Raw genomic sequence first — 16185 nt, 5'->3', positions numbered from 1 at the left:
TTACAGGTGTGCACCACCATGCCCAGCTAAATTTTTGTATTTTAGTAGAGTTGGAGTTCTACCATGTTGGCCTGGATGGTCTTGATCTGCTGACCTCGTGATCTGCCTGCCTCAGCCTCCCAAATGCTGGGATTACAGGTGTGAGCCACTGTGCCCAGCAGAGTCTGACTTTTTATTGTAAGTATTAGAAATATTCTTAAAAGTTAAAAAAAAAAAAAGAGAAATGCCTTTATTTGACTATGGTAAATAGCAATTGTTTTTGTCCACTGTTGGGGAGTGAAACAGCCTGTGATAATTCTGAGCTTGATATTATACAGAAACTAGTTCGTAAACAGACGATCAGAATCTGCTCTCGGTACTTCATTCATAACAAGCCCACCGTGTTTTACATCATGCCCTTTTCACTCCAGCCTGGATGACAGAGCAAGACTCTGTCTCAAAAATCAATAAATAACTCCCAAGTTCAACTCTTTCTACAGTGAGTACGAATATTTCATGAGCTATAAATGTTTAATTTGGAAAATACTTGGCATCATTCTAGGTCTTTATTTCAGAAAACATCCTGGGATGGCACGGGCCCAAGTCACATTCCACAGAGCAGCTGAAAAATGGGACACTTGGCTCTTTGCCATCAGCCAGTGCCAACATAACCTGGGCAATTTTACCAAAGTCCACTGAAGATGAACAAACCTCACAGCCAGAGCCAGAGGTAAGCGTGCATTCCTCTTGGTACTTTCGTGGCCTGTGCTATCGCTTGTTCAGAAATAGAGTAATTATATTTGTAACTTGCTCATCTCTTTCTTTTAAGAGGGGACAAATTAAAAAAGGGAAGAAGTGCCTGGAGAGACACAATCAGCTATGTGCATGCCTGGCACCTCTCTTGTTCTTGTGTCTGGTAGCTGCTGCGGGTGAATTGTGATTCTAAGAATGAGGAATCTCCTATTTTCATTAAAATGGGAGTCATTTTAACTTCAAGTGGGGGAAATTCTAACAGATCCATTAAAACGATGCCTATTGACATGATGGGAGCAGTTACAATATATCATGTCACTCCCCTGAATAATGGCTTCTTTGTGTGTATCACGAATAATGGCTATCTTCGTGATACAAGCTCTTGCCTCACAGGCTCGACTCCTGCATGCTCCTGAACCAGGCTGGGATCCGTGGGGCCATGTCCAAGACTCCTTTGGAGCACTGCGCTGCAGCCCGGGTTCAGGGTGCAGAGGATATGTGCTGCCTCGTCAGATCCTGATGACCAGCCAGGCTCCAGCAGGCTTCATGGACTCTGTCATCTGCCCTCAGCTTGACTCTCCAAACTCTGCCTCTAAGTGGCAGCTGGAGGGTAGTCAAATGCAGCATTTACTCTTGTCAATTTTATTTTGTGTCCTGAGTCCATTTCTGTTTTTCTTTTTCTTTTGATGCACATGATACAGTCTTGATATAGTCTCTTGACCGGACGGAGGCCTCCTTTCACCACGCGTTAGAGGTTGTTCTTAATTTCAATTGAAATCGTTTCAGCCTAAAAATTGTAGAACACTCGCAAGATCTATTTGATAAGGTTGAAAGCCCCAAGGCAGCTTCTTCGATGAAATGGTCCTGGTTATCAATGGAAATTTTTCTCCAAGCAGCATAGGATTATATCCTTTGACAGTGATTTAGTAGCATAGCTCTTATAAAGTCAGATTAGCCTGCCTACAAATAATGTCATTGGCACTTTTAAGGGGTGTTAGAAGCGTCTGAAGTGAATAGTGTCTGTGGATTTTGGAAAGCCATTTACCCTGTAGGTACAAAGAGTTTCAGGGTCAAGAAACACTTGCAGCTGACGTGTAAGTGAATTAGAAGGTAAGTGGGCGACTGTGTAAATGGTAGAGACGTGGGTTATTAGATCTTTAGTAATCATTTTTTGGTTCCTTCCTTCTAGGAGCATTCTTGGGCAAAACCTAACTGGAGCGATCACGTAATTAACTTACTTATTAGGGCTCGTGCCATTTCTGACTCTGTAAATCCTCTTAGTGTTTCTTCTGCGTTTTTTTGATAGGTGCTCCCTCTGACCCCAAGGTTTGAGGCCAGCTCTGTTGTTTTTACACAGAACTGTTGCCCACTTTGCCTCACCAGTCAGTAGCATTGGCAAAAATATAGTATATGATTGTCTGTAAGAAATAACTAATTCCTAGCTGAGTGCGGTGGCTCACACCTGTTATCTCAGTACTTTTGGAGGCCGAAGCAGGCGGATCATGAGGTCAAGAGTTTGAGACCAACCTAGCCAACATGGTGAAACCTGTCTCTACTAAAGATACAAAAATTAGCTGGGCATGGTGGGACATACCTGTAATCCCAGCTACTCAGGAGGCTGAGGCAGGAAAATCACTTGAACCCAGGAGAAGGAGGTTGCTGTGAGCCAAGATTGTGCCATTGCACTCCAGCCTGGATGACAGAGTTAGACTCTATCTCAAAAATAAATAAATAACTCCCAAGTTCAACTTAAAGAAAATACATTCTGAAGAAGAAGAACTGGCCAGAGCTTTTTTCATTAAGTTAGGGACAGTCATTAATTTCTAGTTGTCATTTTGCCCTTAATTGTTTGGAATTAAAATTAGAGCAAGATAAGATTTTGTTTGATCCCTTGTAGCAGTGTGAACTTTATGGGGTAGGATGGTGTTTTGGTAGTTTTCAGAGAAGGGCAAATTAGAATTCTTTTGCAAAGCCTTCCCTCATTTTTTCCAGTGAGTTCTCTGGCAGATGATTTTCAAAACCCAAACAGCTAGTACAGCTTGGACACTATTTTTGTTCTTAGGCCATTGTGCTTTGTCACATTTTTTGTCTTAATAATTAAAGAAACTAGTGACATCCGCACAATAGTTTTTCTTCAGAAAAAGAAAGTGTTGCTATTGCCTCCTTTCTGTACAATGTGGAGGAATTACTCTATATACAATGAAGTGAAATTCCTAAAGGCTAAGAATGCCTTGGGAGCAGTTCCTTAATCCTTTTGATCTAGAGAATACAGTTAGTTACGTGAGTAATCCTTGGGAAGGGAACTTTCAGAATTGTGGTTATTATGGTCCTTATTAGGGACACTATTTGTAGTATCCCTAATCCCCACATTCAAAATCTGAAATGCCCTCATATCCGAAACTTGTTTTTAGTTAAATTAACCATTGTCTTCTGGTTTAGTGTTTAGAATATATTAGGTCTTTGGGGGGATAAGCAGGATACCAAAGGTACCTCCCTCTGCTGGTTCTGGCTTCCCATGAAATAACCTCCATCTGAAACCAGAATGCATTTTGAAGCTTAGTCTGTTTAATTCCCAGCAGAATGAAAGCTCAAAGAGCAGTAAGTATTTAATACATGAGTTAGAAGAGCGCTGTGGTGGGCTCTGTTATAAAATGTAGCTTGAAATCTTATTCTGCTGGGGCAAGAACTAACTAAATGTGAAAATGAAATATTCTTCCATAATGAAATGAGTTAGGATGTCGGTTTTACTTATTAGTAGAACAGTTCTTCAGCTCTCTAGCACCGTCTGAAATGTAGTCTAGGTTGAAAAAGGTTTCCAGCGTGCAGCTTCATCACGCATGCCTTGCTTTAGGACAGGAAGGACGGGGATTGGAGTAGATACTGTGGACCGAGCCCTCTTGACTTTCTTTCCACTTCCTTGGTTGGAGAGATTGGAAACCTAACAGCTGCATGTCCCAGACTTTCTTACAGTCTGATTTCTGAACACGCAACAATGAGATGCATTTGTTGAGATTTGGAAGAGCAAGTTTCTCCTGCTTGTGCTGCTGGCAGGCAGTGGCATGGAGGTCGGAGTGTTTAGAGGCTGCTGTGGTGGCCACACTCATCGTTCCAGGCTTTAGTCTCACCTCCCTGGGTGCGGGAATCTGTTGTAACAGCAGCAGCAGCAGCTTCTTGACCTCTGAATCACAGCCACCTACAATGTTGTGACCTTGAATTTAAAAGTCTAGGCTGGGTGCAGTGGCTCCCGCCTGTAATCCCAGCACTTTGTGAGGCCAGGGCAGGTGGATCACCTGAGGTCGGGAGTTCGAGACCAGCCTGACCAACGTGGTGAAACCTCATATCTACTAAAAATACAAAATTAGCCAGGTGTGGTGGCGCATGCCTATAATCCCAGGTACTTGGGAGGCTGCAGCCAGAGAATCACTTGAACCCAGGAGGTGGAAGTTGCAGTGAGCTGAGATCGTGCCATTGTACCCCAGCCTAGGCAACAAGAGTGAAACTCTGTCTAAAGAAAAAAAAAAGTCCAAGGGGTTCCTGATGTCTGCTCCTCCAGTCTTAATAGTTTTACAGACACTTAACTCCCATATCAAATTCCGTTCTGACTGCAGCACATGGAGTGGTTTCTGTTTTCTGCACTCCTGTGACTGGTTGGGCTCTGAGCACAGGAGAGCTCAGGGCGATGAGGAGACCCATCCTGAATGACAGAGCTCACACGTGACCATGCACACCCACCTTCCAGAGGACATATCTGAGCGACAAAACCTTAACTGTTTTCTTAAAACTCAGGCTTACTGAGGCATAATTCACAAACAACATAATTCACCATTTTAAAATGCAAGGTTCTTAGTTTTAACAAATCAAAGTAGTATCCCTAATCTTACATTTAAAATCTAAAATGCCCTCAAATCTGAAACTTTTTTAAGGCCGACATGACACTCACAGGAAATGCTCCTTGGAGTATTTTGGATTTCAGATTTTTGGATTTGGAATGCTCAAGTGGTATATTGAAAAATTCCAGCATCCCAAAAAATTCAAAATCCAAAACATTTCTACTTCCCGGCATTTCAGGTGAGGGATACACAACCTGTATAGAACACTTCTGTTGCCCCTGAATTCTCTCATGTCCCTTTATAGTCAAATCTGCCCCCCAGCCCTTGGCAACCACTGATCTATTATTTGTCCCTGTAGTTTTGTCTTTCCCGGAATGTCATATAAATGCAGGATACAGCCTTTTGAGTAGGGCTTCTTTCACACAGCATAATGCATTTGAGATTCATCCATGTTATGTGAATTATACTAACGCATTCCTTTTGCGTTGAATAGTATCTGTGGGACCTGCAGTTTATCCATTCACTAGATGAAGAGCATTTGGTAAACTTTAAAAACTTGCTTACATTTTTTTATGGGTAAGGGGGAAAGGGGGAACAATGAAAAATAATGTTGTGTTAATTATTTGAGGTAAATATCTGGTGCCCAGATACCTGTCCCTGGCCTTACGACAATCAGGACTATCAGCTCTGCCCCTAGAGGCTGTAAACAGAGGGTTTCTAAGCCTGTTCCTCAAGAGCAAACTATCAACTTCTATCAACCCGTGTTTACTGTCCCAGTTAGCAGCTTTGCCTCGTTAGTTGTCTGGATTACAATGCTATCAAGAGACCACATGCCCTATACCCCACAAATCTAGGAAGTATAGAAAAACTGATAGTATCTTTATGTACTTGGTGCTATATCAGCATATGAGTTAGCTAAGTGGACCTTGGTTAAAAAATTGTGTAATTGAATTTTCAAGTAAGCCTGTCCTAATCTTCCCTTCCCAAAGGGAGAAAAACTGTTTTAAGAACAAAAGAAGGAGACTGATATAAAAGATTTAGCTGACTTCCACATCAAGAATTTTCAGTGTCCTGGTTGAATCAGCATTTTAGCACTGAACTTTTGAACTACTTAACAACACATAAAGCTGTCAACTTGAAATCCTCTGATGTTCAGCCTGAAGCCTGGCCAGTACAAACCCCTCAACACATTTTTATCATTTTTTAACTTTTCATCCCCATGATACATAAATGTATAGGAAGATGTTGGTTGAGGATCTATCGGGTGTGGGATGGTGGTAATTTTTAGAGATGAGCAAGGTTAACATGTTGTTTGATTCTTTAAATAATTCTTTTAAAGTTTCAATCCTATAGATTTTTTTTGAAACGTGGCACATATTTATTTGTGGTCAACAGTTTCAGGACTGAGGCAGCTATCAGTGGCTTATAATGATTGAAAGTCACTTTACTGAATCCTGTGATAATATCACAGAGTTTAATTCCAAATGGTTGCAGCAGAGGAAATATCATTGATCAAGTTTAAAGTTTGTTACAAGTAAATTTCGTGGGTGATAGGATTATCCTTCCCCACTCCACTCCTCATCTCTCATCATCGAACAGACTACATCTCCTTCCAAGAAAATCTGTAGAATAGTCATTTTTTTCTTTTTGACTCATGATTGATTCACTAAATCTTGGAATAGGCTTTAAAGTCAAATGGCCGCTCCCCAAACTGGAGTGGTTGTTTAACTTGCCACGTGTCACACAACTTAGTTTGACACAAAATTGACACTGGACTTTGTTTCTCTCAAGCTAGTGCTCTTTCCTTCATACTATACCAGCTCCTGTATTGGGTAGGATTCTTTAAGATGCAGATAACAGCAAACCCTACAATTAATAGCTCAAACAGTAATAAATTTAAGCCTGGGCGTGGTGGCTCATGCCTGTGGTCCCAGCATTTTAGGAGGTCAAAGCGGGAAGGTCACTTGAGGCCAGGATTTCAAGACCAACCTGGACAATGCAGACCCTGTCTCTACAAAAAAATATAAAAATTAGCCAGGCAATGAGGGTACGTGCCTACGGTCCCAGCTACTTGGGAGGCTAAAGTGGGAGGATTCCTTGAGCCTGGGAGGCTGCAGTGAGCTGTGATCACATTCCTGCATTCAAACCTGGGTGACAGAGTGAGATCCTATCTCAGAAAAAAAAATAATAGTAATAAATTTTCACACAAAAGAATTCTGGGAGTAGGTGGTTCCAGGTCTGGTGCACCAACTCACGATGGCCTCAAAGATACAAGTTTCTTCCATTCCTCCTCCTGTTTATCCTTGTGCTTGTTATTCCATGGTGGTGGCATCATAGCTGTAGTCCCAAGTATTGCATCCTCATGACATATCCTTTAGAAGGAAGGGTGGGAGCTCTTCTGAAGACACTTTTCGAGGCTGGGCGTGGTGGCTCACACCATAATCCCAGCACTTTGGGAGGCTGAGGTGGGCAGATCACAAGGTCAGGAGATGGAGACCATCCTGGCCAACATGGTGAAATCCTGTCTCTACTAAAAACACAAAAATTAGTTGGGTGTGACAGCGGGTGCCTGTAATCCCAGCTACTCAGGAGGCTGAGACAGGAGAATGGCTTGAACCCGGGAGGAGGTTGTGGTGAGCCGAGATCGTGCCACTCTACTGCACTGCAGCCTGGCAACAGAGCAAGATTCCATCTCAAAAAAGAAAAAAAAAAAGACACTTTTTATTTGGGAAGAGAAGCCCCTTAGTACACTCCCCTTATTATCTCATAGCCAGAGCTAGATCACACACCTACTCCAAGATCCATATCTGGTGGTGAGTCACTGGATTTTCACGAGTTACCCTCCCCAGCTGTGGAGTGTACCTTACCTGAGATCAAAGGGATCGCAGATCCTAGAGAGACCAGAATTGGGTTTTTGTCAGCAAGGGAAAAGAGGGTATTGGCTTTTGTGTAGTAATAGATTGTGTCTGCTATACCCTTGATCTACCCCAAGTAGGCTTTCTTCATGCAGTAGCCATCTTCAGCCCTATAAGACTTTTCTAACCTGGCTGTTTCATCTCATAGACCTAATTCTTTGAGGGAAGACACTGTGTGTGATTCTTCTCTGGAAACTCCAGAGTATTTAGGAAAATGCAATGCACATAGTAGATACTCTAAGTGTTGAATACTCTAAGTGTTGAATGAATGAATGTGAACGACGAGGTTTGTTGGTAGTGTCCGTGACTACAGGCGTGCTTTCCCTCTTGTTCTCACTTCTGTTCTGTGTTCTTCCCTATGGCTTCCGGGAGTTCCAGCAGAAGTAAGTTTAACCTGTTGAGTGGCATATGACTTACATAGGCTGCTATGCTGAAAGATTGAACAATGGCCAGTGTCCTGGAGCTCTCCAGGCAGAAGATCCTTCTATTAATTGGTCTATTCCTCACCCGTGGCCCTGTTCAGGTATCTAATAGGTGCTAAATGGTTGTAGTTATATGTGGAATTATTTTTGTGTATGAGAGGATCCCTGCACATGGGATAGAATTCTGATGATAACCTTTTAGAAGAGCTGCCAAAGACATTCCATTTAGATCCTGACACTAAAGGAATGAGCAATGATTTGATCACCCAGGTGTTTTTTTAATCTCTTCTGGCTGGTCCGGAGGGAAAGTAATTCATCCTTCAGGCAAATGTAGAAGATATGCCTCCTAGCCATCAGACCCTCAGGACTCACTAAAAATCAGAAAGAGTCAGACTGTTCTTTTTATTTTTTTTTTGAGATGGAGTCTCGCTTTGTCGCCCAGACTGGAGTGCAGTGGTGCGATCTCGGCTCACTGCAGCCTCCGCCTCCTGGGTTCAAGCAATTCTTCTGCCTCATCCTCCTGAGTAGCTGAGACTACAGGCATGTGCCACCATGCCAGGCTAATTTTTGTATTTTTAGTAGAGACAGAGTCTCACCATATTGGTTGAACTCCTGACCTCGTGATCCGCCTGCCTCAGCCTCCCAAAGTGCTGGGATTACAAGTGTGAGCCACCGTTCCCGGCCCAGACTGTTCTTACGCTTAAAAATATACTGCTTTCTCATTAATTTGTTCTGTGTTCCAGTATAGTAAGACAGTGATTATTCATCTCTGCAATAATTTTATTCACTCAGCAGATATTAATTAAGCACCTGTTACGCAGTGGGCATTGAATGGAGCCTTTCCTCAGTTTAGCAGATTTTCATAACCCAGTTTATTAGCTCTGTATGTGTTTCATAATGTTATAATTATTCTATATAACTGGAGATTAGAAGCAAGATTAGAACAGGTGCGAGCCACCTGTCTCTTAGCCAAGTGATGTGTCCAGAGTTAGTACCCTAAAACTGTGTAGGTCCTGGTGCTGTGTGGCTGTGGGTCTACCTGTGGCCTGCAGCAGTAGAGATGACCATGTGTGAGATGACATGGAATTCGAAGATGTGCTTCTGTGGTTCTCTACTGCCTCCTATGGTTAAGAGCTGCTGTCTGCCCTGCAAAATAGCATCTTTCTGCTCTCTTTCTTCTGGTTCTTAGCAAGTCACAATGTAATCATCACACACAAACCTAAGCCCTGCACACATTTTAAAAAAACTTGTTGGACTTGGTTTCTGACAGCTTGCATGAGCTCTCTGAGTGCAAGGCATGATAGTATATTTTTCTGTGTATTTTTGGGGATTAATTTCAGTTTATGCTCGTTTTTCAAGAATGTTTTATTTCCTCCATTGCTTTTCTCTTCATCTCTTCCTTTTTGTGGGTGACAATAAGGTTTTGCTTCTTGGCTGGGTGTTGCTTTTATTTTTTTAAGTTTTTATTTATTTATTTTTTTTAATATGGAGTCTTGCTCTGTTGCCCAGGCTGAAGTGCAGTGGTGCAATCTTGGCTCACTGCAGCCTCCACCTCCCAGGTTCAAATGATTCTCCTGCCTCAGCCTCCCAAGTAGCTGAGATTACAGGCATGTGCCACCGCATTCAGCTAATTTTTCTATTTTTAGTAGAGACGGGGTTTTGCCATTTTGGCCAGGCTGGTCTCAAACTCCTGACTTTGTGATCTACCTGCCTTGGCCTCGCAAAGTGCTGGGATTACAGGCGTGAGCCACCGCGCCTGGCCGGATGTTGCTTTTATGAGAGAGGAGAGGAGTATAGTGGAAGGTCCTAAATCATGCCTTTGCTGTGGCCAGTAGGATATGTGCTGGGGCTTTTAATGGGGTTCGACACTGGACTGAGAGAGTCCTTGGGAATGGCCTTAGGAGTTCACTGTGTTGCCTTCCTTCTCTCACCTCCCTGCCTGGCTGGTGAGGCTTTGTGACATCAACACCCACCAGAATGCTGGGGAGATAGCCACCTTGGATTTGCCAACTGTGAGCTGGAGACATATGAAAACACTCAGCACCAAGTGGTATAATCTCTCCTGTCCTGCAGCAGTACTCAAAGGATTGGGCGCTTTCAAACTGGTGAATGAAAAGGGCTTTAGGTACTGCAGTGTTTAGTCAGAATTTTCTCTCCTCCTTCCCCTTTTCTCTTTTCCATTCATTTCTCTTGCCACAAAGGGAAAAAGTCAGATCTGAACCAAAGGTGAAGAGTTGAAGAGACTGTAGCGATGTATGAACAATTTTAGCATTTTGTTGTTGGGGATATTGAGCTTCACCCTCTAAACTGGCTCTATAGCTCATAGCTCCCTCTGCTTCCTCCTCACTAGCCTAGTTCTATGAAATTATACCAGTATAAATGAGCTTTTCACCATCTGCCTGGCTTATATTTTTATTTGCCCAAGATGAATGACTATTCTGAAAGTGATTTATTTTCTGATCCTGATGACGCTCACTTTCTGAAGATAGAAAGTCAACGTGCAGAGATTTATGATCTTGGGGAAAGAATGTTATGGAAGAAAAGAGTAAAATATTTCTTACATCTACTTTGGGCTTTGGCTGAGTGAATCGATGAGTTCTTGTATCCCTTTTGTAATTCGAATTGAGTTTTGTAGATGGCTTATGGCTCCGGTTTACAGGGGCTTACTGTGTGCTAAATAATAATTGTAAATTTAAAACTTTTTTTGGTAATGATGATGCATGTGAGCAACTAGGGAGACAGTAGAGAAACAAAGACCGTGTGTGTGTGTGTGTGTGTGTGTGTGTGTGTGTGTAACAGAGCAAGTGAGTGAGCCATAGAATTGCCTGTAAGTTCTGGCAGTGTTTTTCAGATCTTACAGATGTAGGGCTCAAATCGCCATTTTGTAATACTTGACAGTACTGTACCAGCAGGTGTTTGGCTGGCCATCTGTCCTCAGGCATACCAGGACCATAGCCTTCCTCACCCCTGAAGATACTGGAGCAGCCCGGGCCAGGGCAGTGGACTCCATGAGGTGCCCAGTGCAGCCCGCTGTCACGCGGTGCCCTGTTACCACTATCTTTTGTCTCTCTTGGATGACAGTGCGTTCCTGTCTCTCCCAATCTCTGCCCGTTTCTCTGTCATTCACCATCCAAAGCCAGCTAAGCATGTGCTGGACTGTCCTCATGTCACATAAGGTTCTCTCTGTTGACTCTAGTGGTCCCATTAAATGACCACATTACTAAAAAGTATAAGAAGAGTGGTTGATGTCCAGCCTTGCAAAGGAGAAGGAAACCATAACTTTTTAGAAAATGAACTTAAATGTAGTTGAGAACAGTGTGTCAATCCTTCAAACCATGGGGTGCTCTTTAGATTGCTCCAAATCTCCGTTCACATTTTTCTTGATCATCTCATTAGAATTGCTTTTCTTAAAAAAAAAAAAATGTGTATAACTTGTTTATTTAAAAATTAACATTGTACGAGGATCAGATCTTTATTTACAGCCAATGTATCTGACTTGTATTATGAGTTTAATATAGCTTTGTAGTTTACCCTGGAAACCCCATGAATGACATTATTTTTTGGAAAATGTTTCAGATTCCAGATATCTTCTTTTTACTAGCTTATGTACTAAAATGCAGAGTCAGCTTGCAGTTCTGACTTTAAATATATATATTCATACATATATAGATATGATGTAATTCAAGGAGAAAACTACTCCTTTGAAGGATGTGAACTTTTCTTATAGTAGATTGATAATGATTTCATGTATTGAGAAAAGAAATAGAAGCAAGAGGGACTTACACTTAGGTTTACCTGCCCTTTACAAGTTCCGTCCATGCGCGGTGGCTCACGCCTGTAATCCCAGCACTTTGAGAGGCCGAGGCGGGTGGATCACGAGGTTAAGAGATTGAGACCATCCTGGCCAACATGGTGAAACCCCGTTTCTACTAAAATTCAAAAATTAGCTGGGCATCGTGGCACGCACCTGTAGACCCAGCTACTTGGGAGGCTGGGGCAGGAGAATTGCTTGAACCCAGGAGGCGGAGGTTGCAGGGAGCGGAGATTGCACCACTGCACTCCAGTCTGGCGCCTGGCGACAGAGCGAGACTCTGTCTCAAAAAATAAATAAAATAAAATTGTGATGAATTTGTAGTGCTAAAACCTTTATTTAGAATGAAATATTATGTAGAAATTCCCACAATGGGAAAATCCTTGCCCATTTTAGATATTGCTCTGCTGGACCAGTGGGTCTCACAGATGAGTGGGGACTCCGGTGCCCTGCAGACATGAAGAGCAGTGTTCATGATGGTCACTGACTAGGGCTGATGAGAAGCCTTTATAAACTAGAGTCCCCACCTCACAAAAGCCAGCTTTTTGTTGATATTATCTGAGAATACAGGTTCCTTGAAGAAGCAATCAGTTGGTTGGACATAAGATACAAAATCATAATTAAAACAGATTCTGTTTTTGATAATTTGGCTATTAAGATGCATTAAAATTTTCCAAGTCCCAGGAGTATTTTGGGGGTTTGCAGTTAAATTATTGCATTTTAGGGTTGGTGAGGATGAAGTCAGTAAGCCTTTTTCTCTTCAGCATTTTGGTCTCTGTAAGCTGTTTCATGATGGGGAATGGGACTGGCATGACGCCTCTCTGGAGCCCCAGCTGTGGAGTCTGACAAAGCACACTGAACCCAAGCTCTTTCAGTTATTCCCTGTAAGAATGTAAGCATGTGAACTATTGATGGTTGTAATAGTGTTTCCTGATGGAAATGTTAACATTATATGAGGTCCTGTATCTCCAGTGTCCAGCCCAATGCCTGGCACTCAGCGGTAAGTCCTCATTAGAATTGTTCTTTGGCCGACCTAGCTTATCTTTATTTGTAGATATAAAATGTGTTGGTAAACACTTAAGAACATGTGTTGTCAGGCTATTCTGGGCTCAGTGAGATTCATTTTTCTTTTGTCTTCCATCTGGGTATAAATAATGACATCAACAGAGCATGATTTACAAAGGACTTCCACTAGTAACTTTTTCAAATATGGCTTCTCCACATAGAGCTATTTTAATAATCATCAGGGTTATTCGGTTGCCAGTGTTTTGCCTGGGTTTTCTCAGAGGAAGTCCTAAAATCACCTGGTATGGTCCCCGGTCAGTGAGCGTCCAGAGGTGGGAAGCCCAAGTAGCTGATTTTCACAGCACACCCCAGGTTTGTGCACCAGAGGAAGTCTGTGTATACAGAAATAAAGGAAATATAAGTAGGTCATATTAGCTTCCTATTGCGGCTGTAACAAATTACCACAAATGTATTCTTTTTTTTTTTTTGACACCCCCTCCCCCCAACAAATGGATTCTCTTACAGTTCCGTTGGTCGGAAGTCCAACACGGGTCTCAGTGGACTACACTCAAGGTGTTAGCAGGGCTGTGTTGCTTTCTGGGTGCTCTAGGGTAGGATCTGTTTCCTTGGCATTCCTAGCTTCTGGAGGCTGCCTGCATTCCTTGGCTCCATCTTCAGAGACAACAGCACTGTGCCTCATTGACCCTGCTTCTGTAGTCCCATCTCCCCCTGACTTCCCTCTTCCGCCTCCCTCTTCCACTTGTAAGGCCCCTTGTGATGACTTGGAGCTCATGCAGGTAATCTAGGAAAATCGCCCTGTTTTAAGATCAGCCGATTAGCAAACTCAGTTCCATTTGCAACCTTAATTTCCCATTGCCGTAACCTATCGTATGAGGACTCTGACGTCTTTGGTTTTATTTTTAATTGAGACAGAGTCTTGCTCTGTTGCACAGGCTGGAGTGCAGTGGTGTGATCTTGGCTCCAGGTTCAAGCGATTCTCATGCCTCAGCCTCCCCTATAGCTAGATTACAGGAACCCACCAACATGCCCGGCTAATTTTTTGTATTTTTGGTAGAGATGGGTTTTGCCATGTTGTCCAGGCTGGTCTTGAACTCCTGAGCTCAGATAATCCTCCCACCTTGGCCTCCCAAAGTGCTAAGATCACAGGCATGAGCCACCACGCCCAGTCACCTTTGGGCCATTTACACACCTACAGCAGCAGGGACATGGGAAGATACCTAAGATACATTATCAAATTGAAAATTAAAGAGCCACAGATTATTCATATTATAATTCCACTGGTATAAAAAAGTAAAATAAATAAATATATATATTTGCTGGGGCATTACTGGTGCCTCCTCATTCTGGAATTAAGGGATGTGGTCGTTTTGCTCTTGGTTTATTTCTTTCTTTATGCTAGAGCTTGCTTGTTTTCTGCCAGATGCTTTCTTCTTGGTTTGTTAATATTTACAGAAATCAGGACTGAATAGGCATTAAAAAAATATATATATATATATATTTATCTGGCATTCACAGAATTAGATATACCGTGGAGACAAAACTAGGCTTAACCTCTGGCTGGTAGAAATTAAGCAAGTTGCTCCACTGCTCCATTTCCTGACTGCTCCAGGAAAGCAGTCAGCTCAGCTGGATTCATGCTTTATGCAGTGAAGCCTTTTCAAACTTGCTTTTCCCGGGCTGTTGCTGCCATCACCCCTCCCTTCCTCCCTGTACCTCGAAAGAGCCTCAGAATTAAGCCGGACATGAAACCATGGTGTCTCATTTTTTGCAGATTCCACAATTCATACTTTGGCAGTAGGAGGAGGAAGATTTTTTAAAGTTATTGTAGAACAACAGAATTATTGTGTTAAAATACAATAGAAATCTATAGGAAGTCAGAAGTCATTTAAAACCCCCTATTTGACCCTTCCCTTTGATGCCACCTCCTCAGAAGGAGCTGCTGTATGTCTCTTATGGGAAATTTGTTTTTACAGCAAATATATATATATATATTTTACTTTTTTATCCCAGTGAAATTACAATATGAATAATCTGTGGCTCTTTAATTGTCAATTTGACAATGTATCTTAGGTATCTTCCCATGTCAGTATGTAGAGATTGTTTGCATTCTTCTGAACAGCTACAAAACCATTCCATTCTGTAAATATGTAATAATCAATGGAGTTATGAACTATTCTTTGTTTAGTGATTTATTTAACTAGACCCTAGGAGAGACATTTAGGTTGTCCAGTTTTTCACTATTAAAAATTGTCCTCTACACATATTTTGTATGCTTACACAAATATATCTTATACAGAGAGTATATTTCTAGCAGTGGAATTTAAATGAAATTCAGTTAACAAACGTGGGAATTTGAAGTTTGCTTAGTGTTACCACACTGCCCTCCAAGATTAAGCCAAATGTATACTTTCTCAGCAATGTGTGAGGGTTGCTATAATCCTGTCTGTCACCATTAAGGAATGAATGTCAAGCTCTTATTTTATTTCCAGTTTATTTTTGAGGTAAGTGGTATCTTGTGTTTAATTTCCTTTTTTTATAATTAGGAATCAAGTTAAGCATATTTTCACATATTTATTAGCCATTTGTATTTCTTTTGTCTTCATAGCCTTTGCATATTTTTCGATTGGGTTATTGGACTTCCTAATTAATCTTTTCTAAGAATTCCTTTAATATACCAAGCCAGTGAATTTTTAATAATGTGTGCAGGTATTTTCCCACCATTTGGGTGCATTTTTGGAGGTAAAGCATAAACAACAATTGTGATTATTGTGCCCACTGTAAAATTTTTTCTCATGAAGATCCCTTAGCTTGAATTGTTTTGAGAATCAGATTCCCCTGACATCCTTTCATAAATTCACATTAGTTTAAAATTCACCTCCATGATTTTATGTGTTGCTGTCCAGGAAACCCACTGGAATGAGCCAGCAGGTGGTTCTACATGTGGGCTGTTTTGTACCGATGAACAGTAGCTATGGGAATGTACACTCACACACACACACACACACACACACACACACACACTCATTCATTCATTCGTTCATTCATTCATTTGTTCGTTCATTTATCCTTCCTGGAAACATCATCTAGCAAGACTCTAGCAGTCCTCTTAATAAGAGAACTGCACCATGTGGAGAGGTGGTTTTACCATCCTCACTTTCTTGCTGGTCTTGCCCCTTGCTGGAAAATAAATGTCAAAATATGTAGAGATGCATTCCATGGAGGTTCTGATTTGGACCTTCTGTCCCTATCCAGAAGGTCTGCTGTTAACTGGTTTTTAAGGCAGTTTTATGAAGGATACTTGTTGAAAAAAAACAATATTCCCTTAAAAATGAAACACTTAATGACAGAAAAACTTTTTTAAAGAAATTCAAAGACATCGGATTGAGTATAGCATGAAAAACATTCAGTTACATATTAATTTCAAATAAAGTATCACATACTCAGTTATT

General features: G+C 41.7%; 1 protein-coding gene and 1 long non-coding RNA gene across 5 annotated transcripts in view; one reads left to right on the top strand and one right to left on the bottom strand.

Annotated features, from left to right (window-relative positions):
* OSBPL10 (oxysterol binding protein like 10) overlaps window positions 1-16185 on the top strand; it is a 332750-nt gene that overhangs the window by 258401 nt on the left and 58164 nt on the right. For all 4 annotated transcript variants that reach the window (XM_054246920.2, XM_002759684.7, XM_078354487.1 and 1 more), the window contains one exon: window positions 555-709. In XM_054246920.2, coding sequence (XP_054102895.2) covers window positions 555-709 — 155 coding nt within the window. The remainder of the gene's footprint in view (window positions 1-554; window positions 710-16185) is intronic.
* Window positions 12158-14084, bottom strand: LOC144579952 (uncharacterized). Its single transcript, XR_013528712.1, has 2 exons — window positions 13239-14084; window positions 12158-13107 (listed from the first exon to the last, which is right to left on the bottom strand). It is a non-coding gene; the product is annotated as an uncharacterized LOC144579952 (long non-coding RNA).

Source organism: Callithrix jacchus, chromosome 17, assembly GCF_049354715.1.
Source record: "Callithrix jacchus isolate 240 chromosome 17, calJac240_pri, whole genome shotgun sequence".
In the NCBI taxonomy this organism is placed as follows: Eukaryota; Metazoa; Chordata; class Mammalia; order Primates; family Cebidae; genus Callithrix; species Callithrix jacchus.
Note: the sequence above shows the minus strand (reverse complement) of the source record. Positions and strands in the feature narration are given on the sequence as shown.